We start from the raw sequence: 11,962 nt of genomic DNA on the forward strand, positions 1-11,962 counted from the left end.
CCTTATGTGAAATTCATCCTGAATTTAAACACTTCGTGATACTGCTGAAAGTTTTGCATGTTCACAAATATGTTGCAAGTTTGTTAGAGTTTAAAAAAAAAACTTTCAGTGTTTTACCTGTTTAACAACAGCAAAGCAAAATCTGTGAGCATGACTTCAGATTTTTTCAGTTTAACCACATTAAACATATGTGTCCAATATTCAATTGCTTTTGTATTCCAGCAAGTTGTAATAAAGTGTGGTTTTTTTGTTTGTTTGGTTGGTTTTTTTCCACAGCACACATGCCCAATATTTTAAGTGGCAAATCTTGGATGTTCCAGTTGAGGTATTAAAGTTATCTAAATTATACTAAGCCCAGGATCTGATTAAAAAAATTAAAACAGGATGACCTTTTTGACAGTGACTTCCAACTTGCTTCTGAAGAAATAGAACAATCCTGAACTACGGGGATTTTCTTTGCATGCTCATTTGTTAACTGTCCACCAATCATTTCAAGATATGTACATATGATATGTGAAGCCATGCATAAAAAAAGTCCATGGAAAGGCAACATTAGAGGATTGCCCTTCCAAGAGATTCAATTCCTCGTTTAAAGCAGAGCCTGACTAATGTCTCCCACTGACACTGTAAATCTTAAATGTATTACGATGACATATTTTCTTTTTTCAGCAGATTTTCTCTTAATTTTTCAGCTTTTGCTGAGGCTGTGTGCTGCCACAGCCTCAGAGTTTCATCTGGATGGTGACTATTTAATTGGGGGACTCTTTGATATTCATCATGTCGATTTTTCAGTTCATCCCAGACCAGAAGCCATCGACTGCTCCAGGTAAGTTTCACAAAAAATGTAACATTTTTACTTATTTTTACACAAGTCATATCAGCCATCTCACTGTAACTTTGTTCCACACTAATTGCGCAGAGAATAATTAACTTTTCATGGAATATTTCCAGCCATTCAGAAAACTAAAACAAACAACAAAGAAAACCTATTTTCTCTGTTTGCAGTCAAATCTTCTCTTTGTCAAGTTACCGGAGGTTTCAAATTATGAGATTCTCGGTGGAGCAAGTCAATAATTCCACCAACCTGCTTCCAGATGTCTCTCTTGGCTATGACATATTTGACCAATGCTCGGACACAAAGAACTTCCCAGGAATTTTCAATCTCATATCAGAAAATGGCATGGTCCGGCCGTGGAGAAATTCGCCTGAGAATTTCTTCAAAAGTCCCAACGTGATTGCTCTGATCGGCCCGTTCACCAGCACCAACACCTTGGCTGTAGCCCCGCTGTTTATGTCCTACTTAATCCCGATGGTAGGCTTTACTTTATTATTGCTGTATAAAATAAACAGTGCCAACCAACAGTTTGAATGTGTAGTTTGTGAATTTATTGTCACAAAAACTGTGTGAGTTATTATTCTTTCTACAGGTGAGCTACGGCGCTGCCAGCTCTGCCTTCTCTCAAAAAGTCAGATTTCCATCGTTTCTCCGGACAGTGCCTTCCAACAAAGAAATCATAGATGTCATGGTTAACATCTTAGTGCACTTCGACTGGCGCTGGGTTGCTTTCCTTTACAGCGACAATGATTTTGGCACTGACGGACTGGAGCTTTTCAGAAAAGCGATTAAGGAGACCGACACCTGCCTGGCCTACGCCAAAGGCCTCAACGAAAATACGGGGCACGCTCAAATGTTCAAACAACTGGATGAGCTGAATTTAAACACCATCATTGTTTTCTCCACCGATTTGGATGCCGAAGCTCTCGTTGAGGCAGCAGTACGACTGAATGTCAGTGACAAGGTGTGGATAGCAGGGGACACCTGGTCTTTGAACAAAAGGCTCCTCAGGTTGGAAGGGATCGAAAACATTGGAACTGTACTTGGGGTGGCTCAGTCGGTGTTGCCAATTCCTGGTTTTGACGATTTTATTTACTCTACCAAATGCCAGATGGCCAAAGAACAGAAGTTTTGTAATCAGTACTGCAACTGCAGCAACCTAATCCCAGACGACATCATTTCCATGGATCCGTCCTTTTCATTTCCTGTTTATTCTGCTGTGTTTGCCATTGCTCACGCCTTACACAATGTACTGCAGTGTGGAGCTAATAAATGCAACCGTGACATTGAAGTCCAGCCATATATGGTAAGGAAGTAAGTCAATAAGAAAGGTTTAATTTATTAATTTAAGCTTTATTTGGTTTTAATTTAAAAGAGACTTCTGCATGGTTTAGCATTCGTACAAACGCATACTTGGAATAATTTTTTCTTATTGAATAGCGCTTTGCATTCAAAAAGTCAATGTGTTGATTTTTTTTTTTGCACTGCTTTCTCAAATCTAAGGCGATTTTTACTAAAAAATGTTTAAACCATGGATTAACACTTTGTTCTGATATCCACTGTAGGTTTTGGACCAGTTGAGGAAGTCAAATTTTACACTCTTGAATGTGAGAGTTGGGTTTAATGACGATGGGGAGCCCATTTTTGGGTCGTACTCCATAGTTTTCTGGAACCGCAGCAGCAGTGCAGAGGAGATCGGCTTATATACGTTCTTCCCATCCGTCAGTTTCTCCATCAACAGCACCAAGATTGAGTGGTTCACAAATCATCAGGTAAAGTTGAGGGTTTTTTTATTAATATATTATTAATTGTATTATCGTTCCACTCCAAGGCATTTTTCTGTTCTTTTTGGGAAAGAGACAGCAGGGAAAACATAAACAGAAGAAAGTATAAACAGATGGGTTGCTACTATGTATTAAGTTATAACAGTTGTACATTTGTTTTCTTTTTCTTGGGTATCCGTCATATTTGTAATCTTTGCTCTTGCTGTATGTGTGAAGGTGCCCATTTCACAGTGTTCCCAAGAATGCCCTTCTGGATATGCAAAGACCCAAACTGGGATCCATAAATGCTGCTTCAGGTGTGACGTGTGTCCAAATGGAACCTACATCAGCACTGCAGGTAAATAATTATCCATGAGATTTTATTTTTTCAAAAGACTGGCTGTATTTTCATGTGAACAAATAAGTGTGTATTATTTACAGTAATTGCCAGCTGCTATCTAGTTGCACCTAGTAGTAAAACTGTTTTGGAGAAAACTGTATTAAATGTTTTCTCTAAATTAATGTAAAAACAACACAAACTATTCATTATGTAGTACACTGGATGTTTTCCTAATTCTGTCGAATAAAATAGAAAATGTACTAATTTAAACCATTTAACTGGAATTTTGACTTGAAATGGCTCTGTATTTTAATGGCTGTGCATTCAGTAAGTCAGAGCCTACAGTACTGATGCACCGAATATAAAAATAAAGTTGGGATGTAGCAAATCAAATCCAAAGCCGTTTTAGACATAAATCTGCTGCATTTTTAAACCAAAGTTTTGTTTTGTTTTGTTTTGTTTTGTTTTGTTTTGTTTTGTTTTTCAGAAGAACTTAAAAGTATGGGAAATTGAACAAAATCCGTATTTAATGTTTGTCTTTTCTTTTACATATTCACCTAACGCTGGAAAGTAATAAAAACAAATTTCAGACATTTCACAATGTTTCAAGGCTAAATACGAATCCTGCCTGGAGCTCTGAGGACTGCTTAAATATTTTTGTTGCAGCAAAAAAATAGGGTCCCTGCATCCGATTCAAAGAACTAAATGAAACTTTTCTACTTTTCTCTTCATTTTTCTCAGTGAATTTAATCACATGCTGTTTTCACGTCTTGTAAAACAGAGGATCCCTACAGCTGCATCCGCTGTGAGGAGACAGAGTGGTCCGAGGCGGGCAGCACGTCGTGTCGCCTGCGGCTGGTGGAGTACGTCCTGTTCACAGACAGCGGAGCTATCCTCATCATAAGCGGGTCCTGCGTCTTGATGGGCCTCACTGTGGCAGTCGCTTTGCTCTTCTCTGTCACCTACAACACACCTGTTGTGAGATCTGCTGGAGGACCCATGTGCTTCTTAATTTTAGGCTGCCTGATGCTTTGCAGCCTCAGTGTGTTCTTTTACTTTGGAAAGCCAACCACTGCTTCCTGTATCTTAAGATACTTCCCCTTTCTCTTGTTCTACACAGTTTGTTTGGCTTGCTTTGTGGTGCGCTCGTTTCAGATTGTCTGCATCTTCAAAATAGCTGCAAAGATCCCCAAACTTCACAACTGGTGGATGAAATATCATGGACAGTGGGCGGTCATCGCTGGGGCTTTTGTCATGCAGGTTATCTTTCTTATTAGCAGCTACTGTTTTGGTGCTCCTCGTCCCAACCAGGACACTTTCACCTACCAGGACAGGATCATTCTGGGCTGTGACATTAATATTGCAGCCACCACACTATCTGTGGTGGTACCTCTCTCTCTGTGCTCCCTTTGCTTCATTTTCTCCTACATGGGCAAAGATCTCCCAAAGAATTATAACGAGGCCAAAGCCATAACCTTCTGTCTGCTGCTGCTGATTCTCACCTGGGTCGTCTTTGCCACGGGTTACATACTCTACAAAGGCAAGCACATCCACACGTTTAATGCTCTGGCGGTGCTATCAAGTCTCTTCTCATTTTTGTTGTGGTATTTTCTCCCAAAATGCTACATCATTGTTCTGCAGCCTCACAAAAACACACAGCAGTACTTCCAGGGTCTCATTCAGAGTTACACCAAAACAATCAGCCACTAGTTAATGTCCTCTGCAGATAAACTAGGGGAGGCTTTTTTTTTGTTTTTTTTTTCTAATTCTTGACAATAGTCAGAAAGTAAGACTGCTGAGAATGAGACGGTGCTTTAAGATATAGGTTCTGCATGAGTCTCTCCTCCCAACTCAGCTGAATTAGTGATTGAGCTTCTGTCACTAGTATGTAATCAAGGTCTGCAGAGGCCTTTTAATGAATCGCACAGTTGCAGAACTTATTCTCCTGCTGTTACTTTCATTGTTAGCAATCACAAAAAATCACAATAGATCACACTAATTTTGTTTGTAATATGAAAAATTGGGAAAAGACTGAGGAGAATGTATAGTTTTGAAGCAAACTGTGCTCCTTTAAAACTAAAACAGTAGCTGCTAAGCACATTTTGTAAAAATTTGTCAATGAATAATTAAAATGTTTGCGTTTTTGTTCGAATATTGACATTATTTTACTGGTATGAAGTTATTTTGACTCCTGATATGTATATAGGCCTTCACCTGTGTTTACACTAAATCTCCAGCAGATGGCACAAAACAGCAACTTTCAAAGTCAATTTTGAAAATGCAATTTTGAGTGTTTGTGATAGATGTATATAAAGCATTTGACCAAAAGAAAATGGCATTATTTAAAATAACATATATAGAACCTGTTTTACAGTTTCAAATATTAAAATAATATTGGGTACAGAAACAAAAAATAAGGTAAACTGACTGTTTAGTATATAGCTACAATGTCTTTAGCAAGTTTGAAAATAACCAACTTACATCTAATTACACAACTATGTTGTACTTTACATGCTGCACTATATTTCTGTTATTAATATAGCAATAACTGTTTTATTTTCTTCTTCATCTCTTTGCAAAACAACATCTCAAGTTATTTAGTCAATTTTAATGTCCTGATGTAAAATCAGGGTTAAACTTTGTTCTCTTTAAAGACGATTTTTTTTTTAATGTAAGCTAAACATCTTGTTGTTTAGAAATGTTTGGTCCAAGAAATAAAGAAATAAAGGTTCAGATTTTTCAAATTCTTAATTTTCTTGTATTTTTGTTTTCATTCCAATCTACAGAATTTCCCTTTATGTAAAGATTGTCATTGTGCAATTTTTGTTACTACAAGGGTTTCTTATGGTACTAATGATACTGTGGTTAACAATCACAAACACAGCTTTTTCAGATTTCACGGTCTCATTATATTTCAGTATGTGTGGGTTTTCTCCACTCAGCTCTGGCAGGAGTAAAGAACAAATAAAACACAATCTGTGGTATTAAATACATGATTTATTCACAAAAAAATAATAAATTAATAAAAAAAATCAAAATCAAAGATTAAAAAGTGGGAAACAGCAGATTATATAATATTCTGTTCTGGCCTGTGTGGTAAAATTGACATAAGAGGAAAATGACATTTCTGATGTGGCTGCTAATTCACATGAAAAAAAGGTCAAATGTAAGGTTTATGCATTTGCTTGATTAGAATTTCAATTAATCGTATTTACATTTTGAAATGAGCAACTGACAAACAGAGAAGAAGATAATGTGGTGGACAGTAGATAAAACACCAAGGAAAGAGCAGGGAAGTTAGTTTTTGTGTTGGTTTGTTTGTTAATGATGATAAAAGAAAATAAATCACATAAACTTACATTTGACCAGATTTAAAATAGTTTATTCTTTTCTTTGATAAAGTGTGTGACGTAGTGGGGGCTGGAAGGCAAATTTAAATGTGCATCTAGATATAAAGACAAGAGTTTATTATATGCAACATGGTTGCATAAAATCCCGTCATTTGACAGATAAGGACTTATTTGCAAAAGTGTTATTGCTTCCTGAACTTTTACTTATTTTACCATGTTACAACCTCAAAGAGCATGTTAAAAAGTCAGTCAGGCAAAATCTTAAATGAAATAAGTGGAAGGATCAGGTGAGCTTTTGTACAGCACAGTAAGTCATTCTAGCATGTGTAACTGGATGGTTGTAAAAGGAGCAGAATGAAGTGTGTATAAAATGTTTCGTTTTTGGAGGAGGCGAAAAACTAAAACAATGCTCACTACCCTGAACACAAAACAGGGGAAATTATGTTATTTTTCATCTCCACCATCTGTGTGCTGTGCTGTAATGTTACTATACTGACTGAGATTTGCTGTTTGAAAATGTTCTCAACTATGAATTAAATTGGAATTTTCCCATTTAAGCTAAAAGAGGAAGCATGTTAAAGAGTGAGATCTGATTTTTCTGTAGAGGTATTAAACTTCAAACCCTGTTTTACTGTGAAAACACAGGAGTACTTTTAATGCTTTTGCATGCTAATTTGTGAATTCCCCTTCAACCATTTCTCAGTATGAATTCTGTTACCACAAGCATGGAAATGAATAGGGTTCAGCATCACTAGCGTCCAACAAAGCCATTGACAGTTCATGTCAGACCGGCAAACATTAATCGTGAGCATGACACATTTTATTGCCGCCGTGTGTCTGGTGGGACTTTTTCTCCAAGGCATCACAAAATCCACACTGAGACACTCAGAGTTTCAACTGGAGGGAGATTATTTACTTGGTGGACTTTTTGACATCCACTACATCAGTTCATCTCCTTCTCAGAAAAGACCTGAAGCCATCGACTGTTCCAGGTAAGTAGCATCAATTCATTAACGAAGTCTGTAAGTCTAACTCTTTTGAGAAGATAGCACTTTTAAAAACAACATCGCCGATGAAGAAATGCACATCTGCTGCGCCTCCGACATTTCATCGTTTCCTTTCCCACAGGGAGATTTTCCTTCTTCCAAATTATCGAAAGTTTCAGTTGATGAGGTTCACGGTTGAGGAAATAAATAACTCCACCAACCTGCTGCCAAATGTCACCCTTGGCTACGAGCTGTTTGACCACTGCTCGGACACTCGTAGCTTCACGGATATCTTCAAGCTCATCTCCGTCAATGGCTCCATCCAACCTTGGCGTGAGCCGTCAAAGAATCGGTCCAAAGTGATAGCGCTGGTTGGTCCTTTCTCAAGCACACATGCCCTGACTGTTGCACCGTTTTTCATGGTGGATCACATTCCTGTGGTAAATATCCTTGCATGCCTTTTGCCTATTTATTACTTTTTATATAAACACCAATTTTACACTAAAAATTATTATGTATGAATTCCCGATAGGTCAGTTACGGAAGTTCTGCTTCAGTCTTTTCTGAAAAACGCAAGTACCCGTCTTTTCTACGAACTGTGCACCCCAATCAGGACACTACAGGTGTGATTGTCATGATTCTTCAACACTTCGACTGGCGCTGGGTTGCTTTCCTCCACAGCGACGATGACTTTGGCATTGACGGCTTGGAGATGTTCATTAAAAGGATTAAAACCACCAACATCTGCTTGGCTTATTCCAAGGCCCTCTCTGAGGACACTGATTACTCACTAGTCTTCAAACAGATGGAGGAACAAAAACTCAATGTGATCATTGTGTTCGCTCCAAAGATTTACGCCGAAGCCGTCATCAAAACTGCAATTGAGGAGAACGTCACCAACAAAGTGTGGATAGCGGATGACGGGTGGTCCTTAAACAAAATGCTCCCCAAACTGGAGGGAATAGGAAATATCGGAACTGTTCTTGGGGTTGCTCAGCCAGTGGTAACAATTCCTGGTTTTGATGATTTTATCTACTTTACTGCAGAGCGGGCTCTCAAAGCAGGTGCCGAGCAGCAAATGTTGTGCAATCAGGTTTGCAACTGCAGAAATCTGACTGCTGGAAAAATTATTGCAGCAGATCCGTCGTTCTCTTTCCCGATTTATTCCGCTGTGCATGCTGTTGCCCAGGCCTTACATAATATCCTGAAATGTGAAACTGGCAGATGTGATGATGCTACACTTGTGGAGCCATTTATGGTACGTATTCATTAATCTTTTGCAGTTTACAGAAATTTGTTAAAGAATTCCCTGTTTAAAATCCCCATTTAGTAAAAGTTACATAATTTCGCTGGTTGATGCAAAACTAATTGCAAATGTCACGGCTTAGACTTTGTGGACGTTTTGCATATTTTTTTTACCTGCACTCACAGTGTTATGCAAAAGGATTTGCATCTCTGAAAACATTGGCATTTGTGGCTAATTAAATCCTCAAAATTTAATTTACACTTTTTCATTTGCACTTCTTCCCCAATAACCTAACACAAAACACATACATAACAATGAGATGGAATAAAAGTGTTCTTTAAGAAATTTTACAAATAAAAATCTGAAACGTGCACGATGCATTTGTACTAAGGTCCCTGATTCAACACTTTGAAGAAGAGCAGCCTTTCTTTAGTATCGGTCTTTCTCTTCTCAAACGTTTCTCTTTTCCAGTCCGAGAGTCAGAGTGAATCGGCCTGCACAAATGTTTTCTCAGATTCTTATTTGCAAACAATATTTAAAGTCATGTATCATCTACTTCAAAATTATGTGTTGTTTTGTGATGATCTAAACCCGAAGGTACTTAGAAGTGAGTTGATGTAACATTTAATTTCATTGCTTTTCAAAAACTGATTCACTAACCACTTTAAAAGTTCATCATGATTGTACGTTGAAGACATTTCTTGGTTTGTTTCGCAATCTATGTTAGGTGGTAGAAGAACTCAGGAAGTCCAACTTCACATTGCTGAACCAGAGTGTCCTATTTGATGAGAATGGAGACCCCTATTCTGGACACTTTTCAATAGTTTTCTGGAACCACAGTGGCGATGCTCAGGAGGTTGGCTTCTACTATTTTAACCAATCTCCTGGCTTCTACATCAACAATACCCAAATTCAGTGGCACACAGGTGGAGAGGTAAGTTTATTTTATTAGTAATACACTCAGAGATGTGGACTAATTCAGGCTGGGATTCATACGTGGATGATGATTGCTCTATATATGTGATGATAGAGCTCCCCTGTGCTGCGCTAATGAATTGTCTCGTACAGGTTCCGATCGCAATTTGTTCCCCCGAATGTCCAACGGGATATGCAAAAAAAACAACTGGAATCCATAAATGTTGCTTCAGGTGTGAAATATGTCCACCTGAAACATATGTCAACATCACAGGTAAATGACTGGAAATGTAAGAATTGTTTCTGTCTACAATCAAACCCAAAATCCATCAAAGATACAGTAAATCATCACAATGCCAACAGGGAAACATGCAAAAAGCTGCTCTGCAATAATAAGAAGGGTTTATAGTTTTAATGCCAATAAAGATTTTACAATAATTATTAAGAATGGTATAAATTATTTTGACTCATGCAATTTTTAAGCTGAAATTTAAATAATATCTGATTAATCTGATAAATTATTTTTTTTTTCCAATGTTGATCAATTTATTTTACATTAACAGAGCTTGTTAGGTGTCTAATCCACTATTACAAACTTCTTGGTTGAATGAAAATAGTTTTAAAACTCAATCAGAATCAGGTATGTATACATTTGGGCTTAACTGCGCACAGAACCAATTCATTGTGAGCTTTTCTACAATTTGCCAAAGTAGTCCTCTATAACATTTAAACTGTAGATTAAAAAAATATATATATATATATATATACACTTTTGTTTTGTTTTGCTTTTTTTGCAACTTGTAAAAGTACAACTTAATTTACTGATAAAATTGATAGGTAATTTGTCCTGCTGCCTCACCAGCAAATGATATAAGCCAGGATTCCTTCTGAAGTCTTATGGTGATAAAAATTATATAATAGCAAACAAAATTTATTTCACATAGTGATCTTTAAAAGAGGATGTCAAATTGTACAAAGCTGAATGAACATGATACAGTAAATGTATTCACTGAGTCTAAAGTTGCCTTTGCTTCTGTTAGCGAATTTGTTAAAAATAGAAGAGAATTTAACCTGTCTCGAATCTTCAAGATGTTTTTGACTGTTTATCTCTACTGTGAAACAGACAATGCTTACAACTGCATCAGCTGCAAGGAGACAGAGTGGTCTAAAGAAGGAAGTACATCGTGTAACCTGCGGCTGGTGGAGTACGTTCCCTTCACAGACAGCAGAGCTATACTGGTAATGGCCGGGACCTTCATCTTGTTGGGTCTCATTCTGGCAGTGGCTCTCCTCTTCGCCGTCAACTACCACACTCCTGTTGTCAGATCTGCTGGTGGCGTGATGTGCTTCCTGATTTTAGGCTGCCTCACTCTGTGCAGTGTCAGTGTGTTCTTTTACTTTGGTAAACCCACAAATGCTTCTTGCGTCTTGAGGTACTTCCCATTTGTCCTGGGCTACTCCGTTTGTCTGGCATGTTTTGTTGTGCGCTCCTTTCAGATTGTTTGCATTTTTAAAATAGCTGCCAAGTTCCCCAAACTCCAAAGCTGGTGGATAAAATATCACGGCCAATGGCTGTTCATCACAGGGACATTCTCAACTCAGGCCATGTTGATTCTCATTAGTTTTTCCTTTTACCCTCCCAGGCCGTACAATGAGACATCATGGTACCAGGACCAAATTGTTCTTAGCTGTGACTTAAATCTCACTGCAGCTTCTTGTTCTTTTATTATTCTCCCTTTCCTTTGTTGCCTTTGCTTCATTTTTTCCTACATGGGAAAAGACCTGCCAAAGAATTACAACGAGGCCAAAGCCATAACCTTCTGCCTGCTGTTGCTGATTCTCACCTGGATAGTGTTTGCTACAGAATACCTACTTTACCGTGGAAAGTACATACACACTCTCAATGCTTTGGCAGTTCTTTCAAGTCTTTACTCTTTCCTCTTGTGGTATTTTATCCCAAAATGTTACATCATGATTTTTCAGGCTCATAAAAACACACAGAAATACTTCCAAGGTCTTATTCAAACTTATACCAAAACAATTTCCCAGTAGCATCTTCAAAGGAAAGTGTAAGTAAGTAAATTTATAGAGCAGTTTTCAATGATAGAGTCACAAAGCACTGTACAACATGAATCACAGTTTAGCTGTAGAAAATATGAAAACAAGCAGAAGAAGCATAATAAAATTGTAACACAAGTTACAGGGTTTGTCCACTGTCTTTGGTCCATACATTCAAGGTAAATGAGTGTGAGTGTCTCTCTTAGTTTTTATATCTGTGTTTTGTCTAACTTACACAATGAAAAGTGACATTGTTTTATGTAAATAGTGATACTTTGCACTTGAGTGTATTCCACGTTGAAAAATGTTTTCCAATTATGGTGAATGTCTTGAAATAAATGCATCTCAGAAAATCATTATTAGATGTTTATTTTTCAAAGACTTTTTAAAAGTTCAAAATAATAAAATATACACCTTTTTAGTATTAATGACAAAAAAACTAACACTTATGAAGTTAAAAAATACTATA

At 37.5% G+C, this 11,962-nt stretch overlaps 2 protein-coding genes across 2 annotated transcripts; both read left to right on the forward strand.

The window, feature by feature from the left end:
* The first annotated feature begins 608 nt into the window (after nt 1–608).
* Nucleotides 609–4,704, forward strand: LOC103139029 (taste receptor type 1 member 1-like). The gene is made up of 7 exons (XM_016672092.1): nt 609–626; nt 693–826; nt 1,006–1,312; nt 1,428–2,141; nt 2,401–2,607; nt 2,836–2,956; nt 3,720–4,704. Exons 1-7 carry the CDS (start codon nt 609–611, stop codon nt 4,646–4,648), a joined length of 2,430 nt encoding a protein of 809 aa, XP_016527578.1. The 3' UTR covers nt 4,649–4,704.
* Nucleotides 4,705–7,098: 2,394 nt separating this feature from the next.
* On the forward strand, nt 7,099–11,522 carry LOC103138982 (taste receptor type 1 member 1-like). The gene is made up of 6 exons (XM_007553407.2): nt 7,099–7,280; nt 7,417–7,714; nt 7,807–8,532; nt 9,248–9,454; nt 9,589–9,709; nt 10,559–11,522. The coding sequence occupies exons 1-6, from the start codon at nt 7,099–7,101 to the stop codon at nt 11,485–11,487; spliced, it is 2,463 nt and encodes an 820-aa protein (XP_007553469.1). The 3' UTR covers nt 11,488–11,522.
* Nucleotides 11,523–11,962: the final 440 nt, after the last annotated feature.

This window comes from Poecilia formosa, unplaced genomic scaffold (assembly GCF_000485575.1).
Source record: "Poecilia formosa unplaced genomic scaffold, Poecilia_formosa-5.1.2 Scaffold56, whole genome shotgun sequence".
In the NCBI taxonomy this organism is placed as follows: domain Eukaryota; kingdom Metazoa; phylum Chordata; class Actinopteri; order Cyprinodontiformes; family Poeciliidae; genus Poecilia; species Poecilia formosa.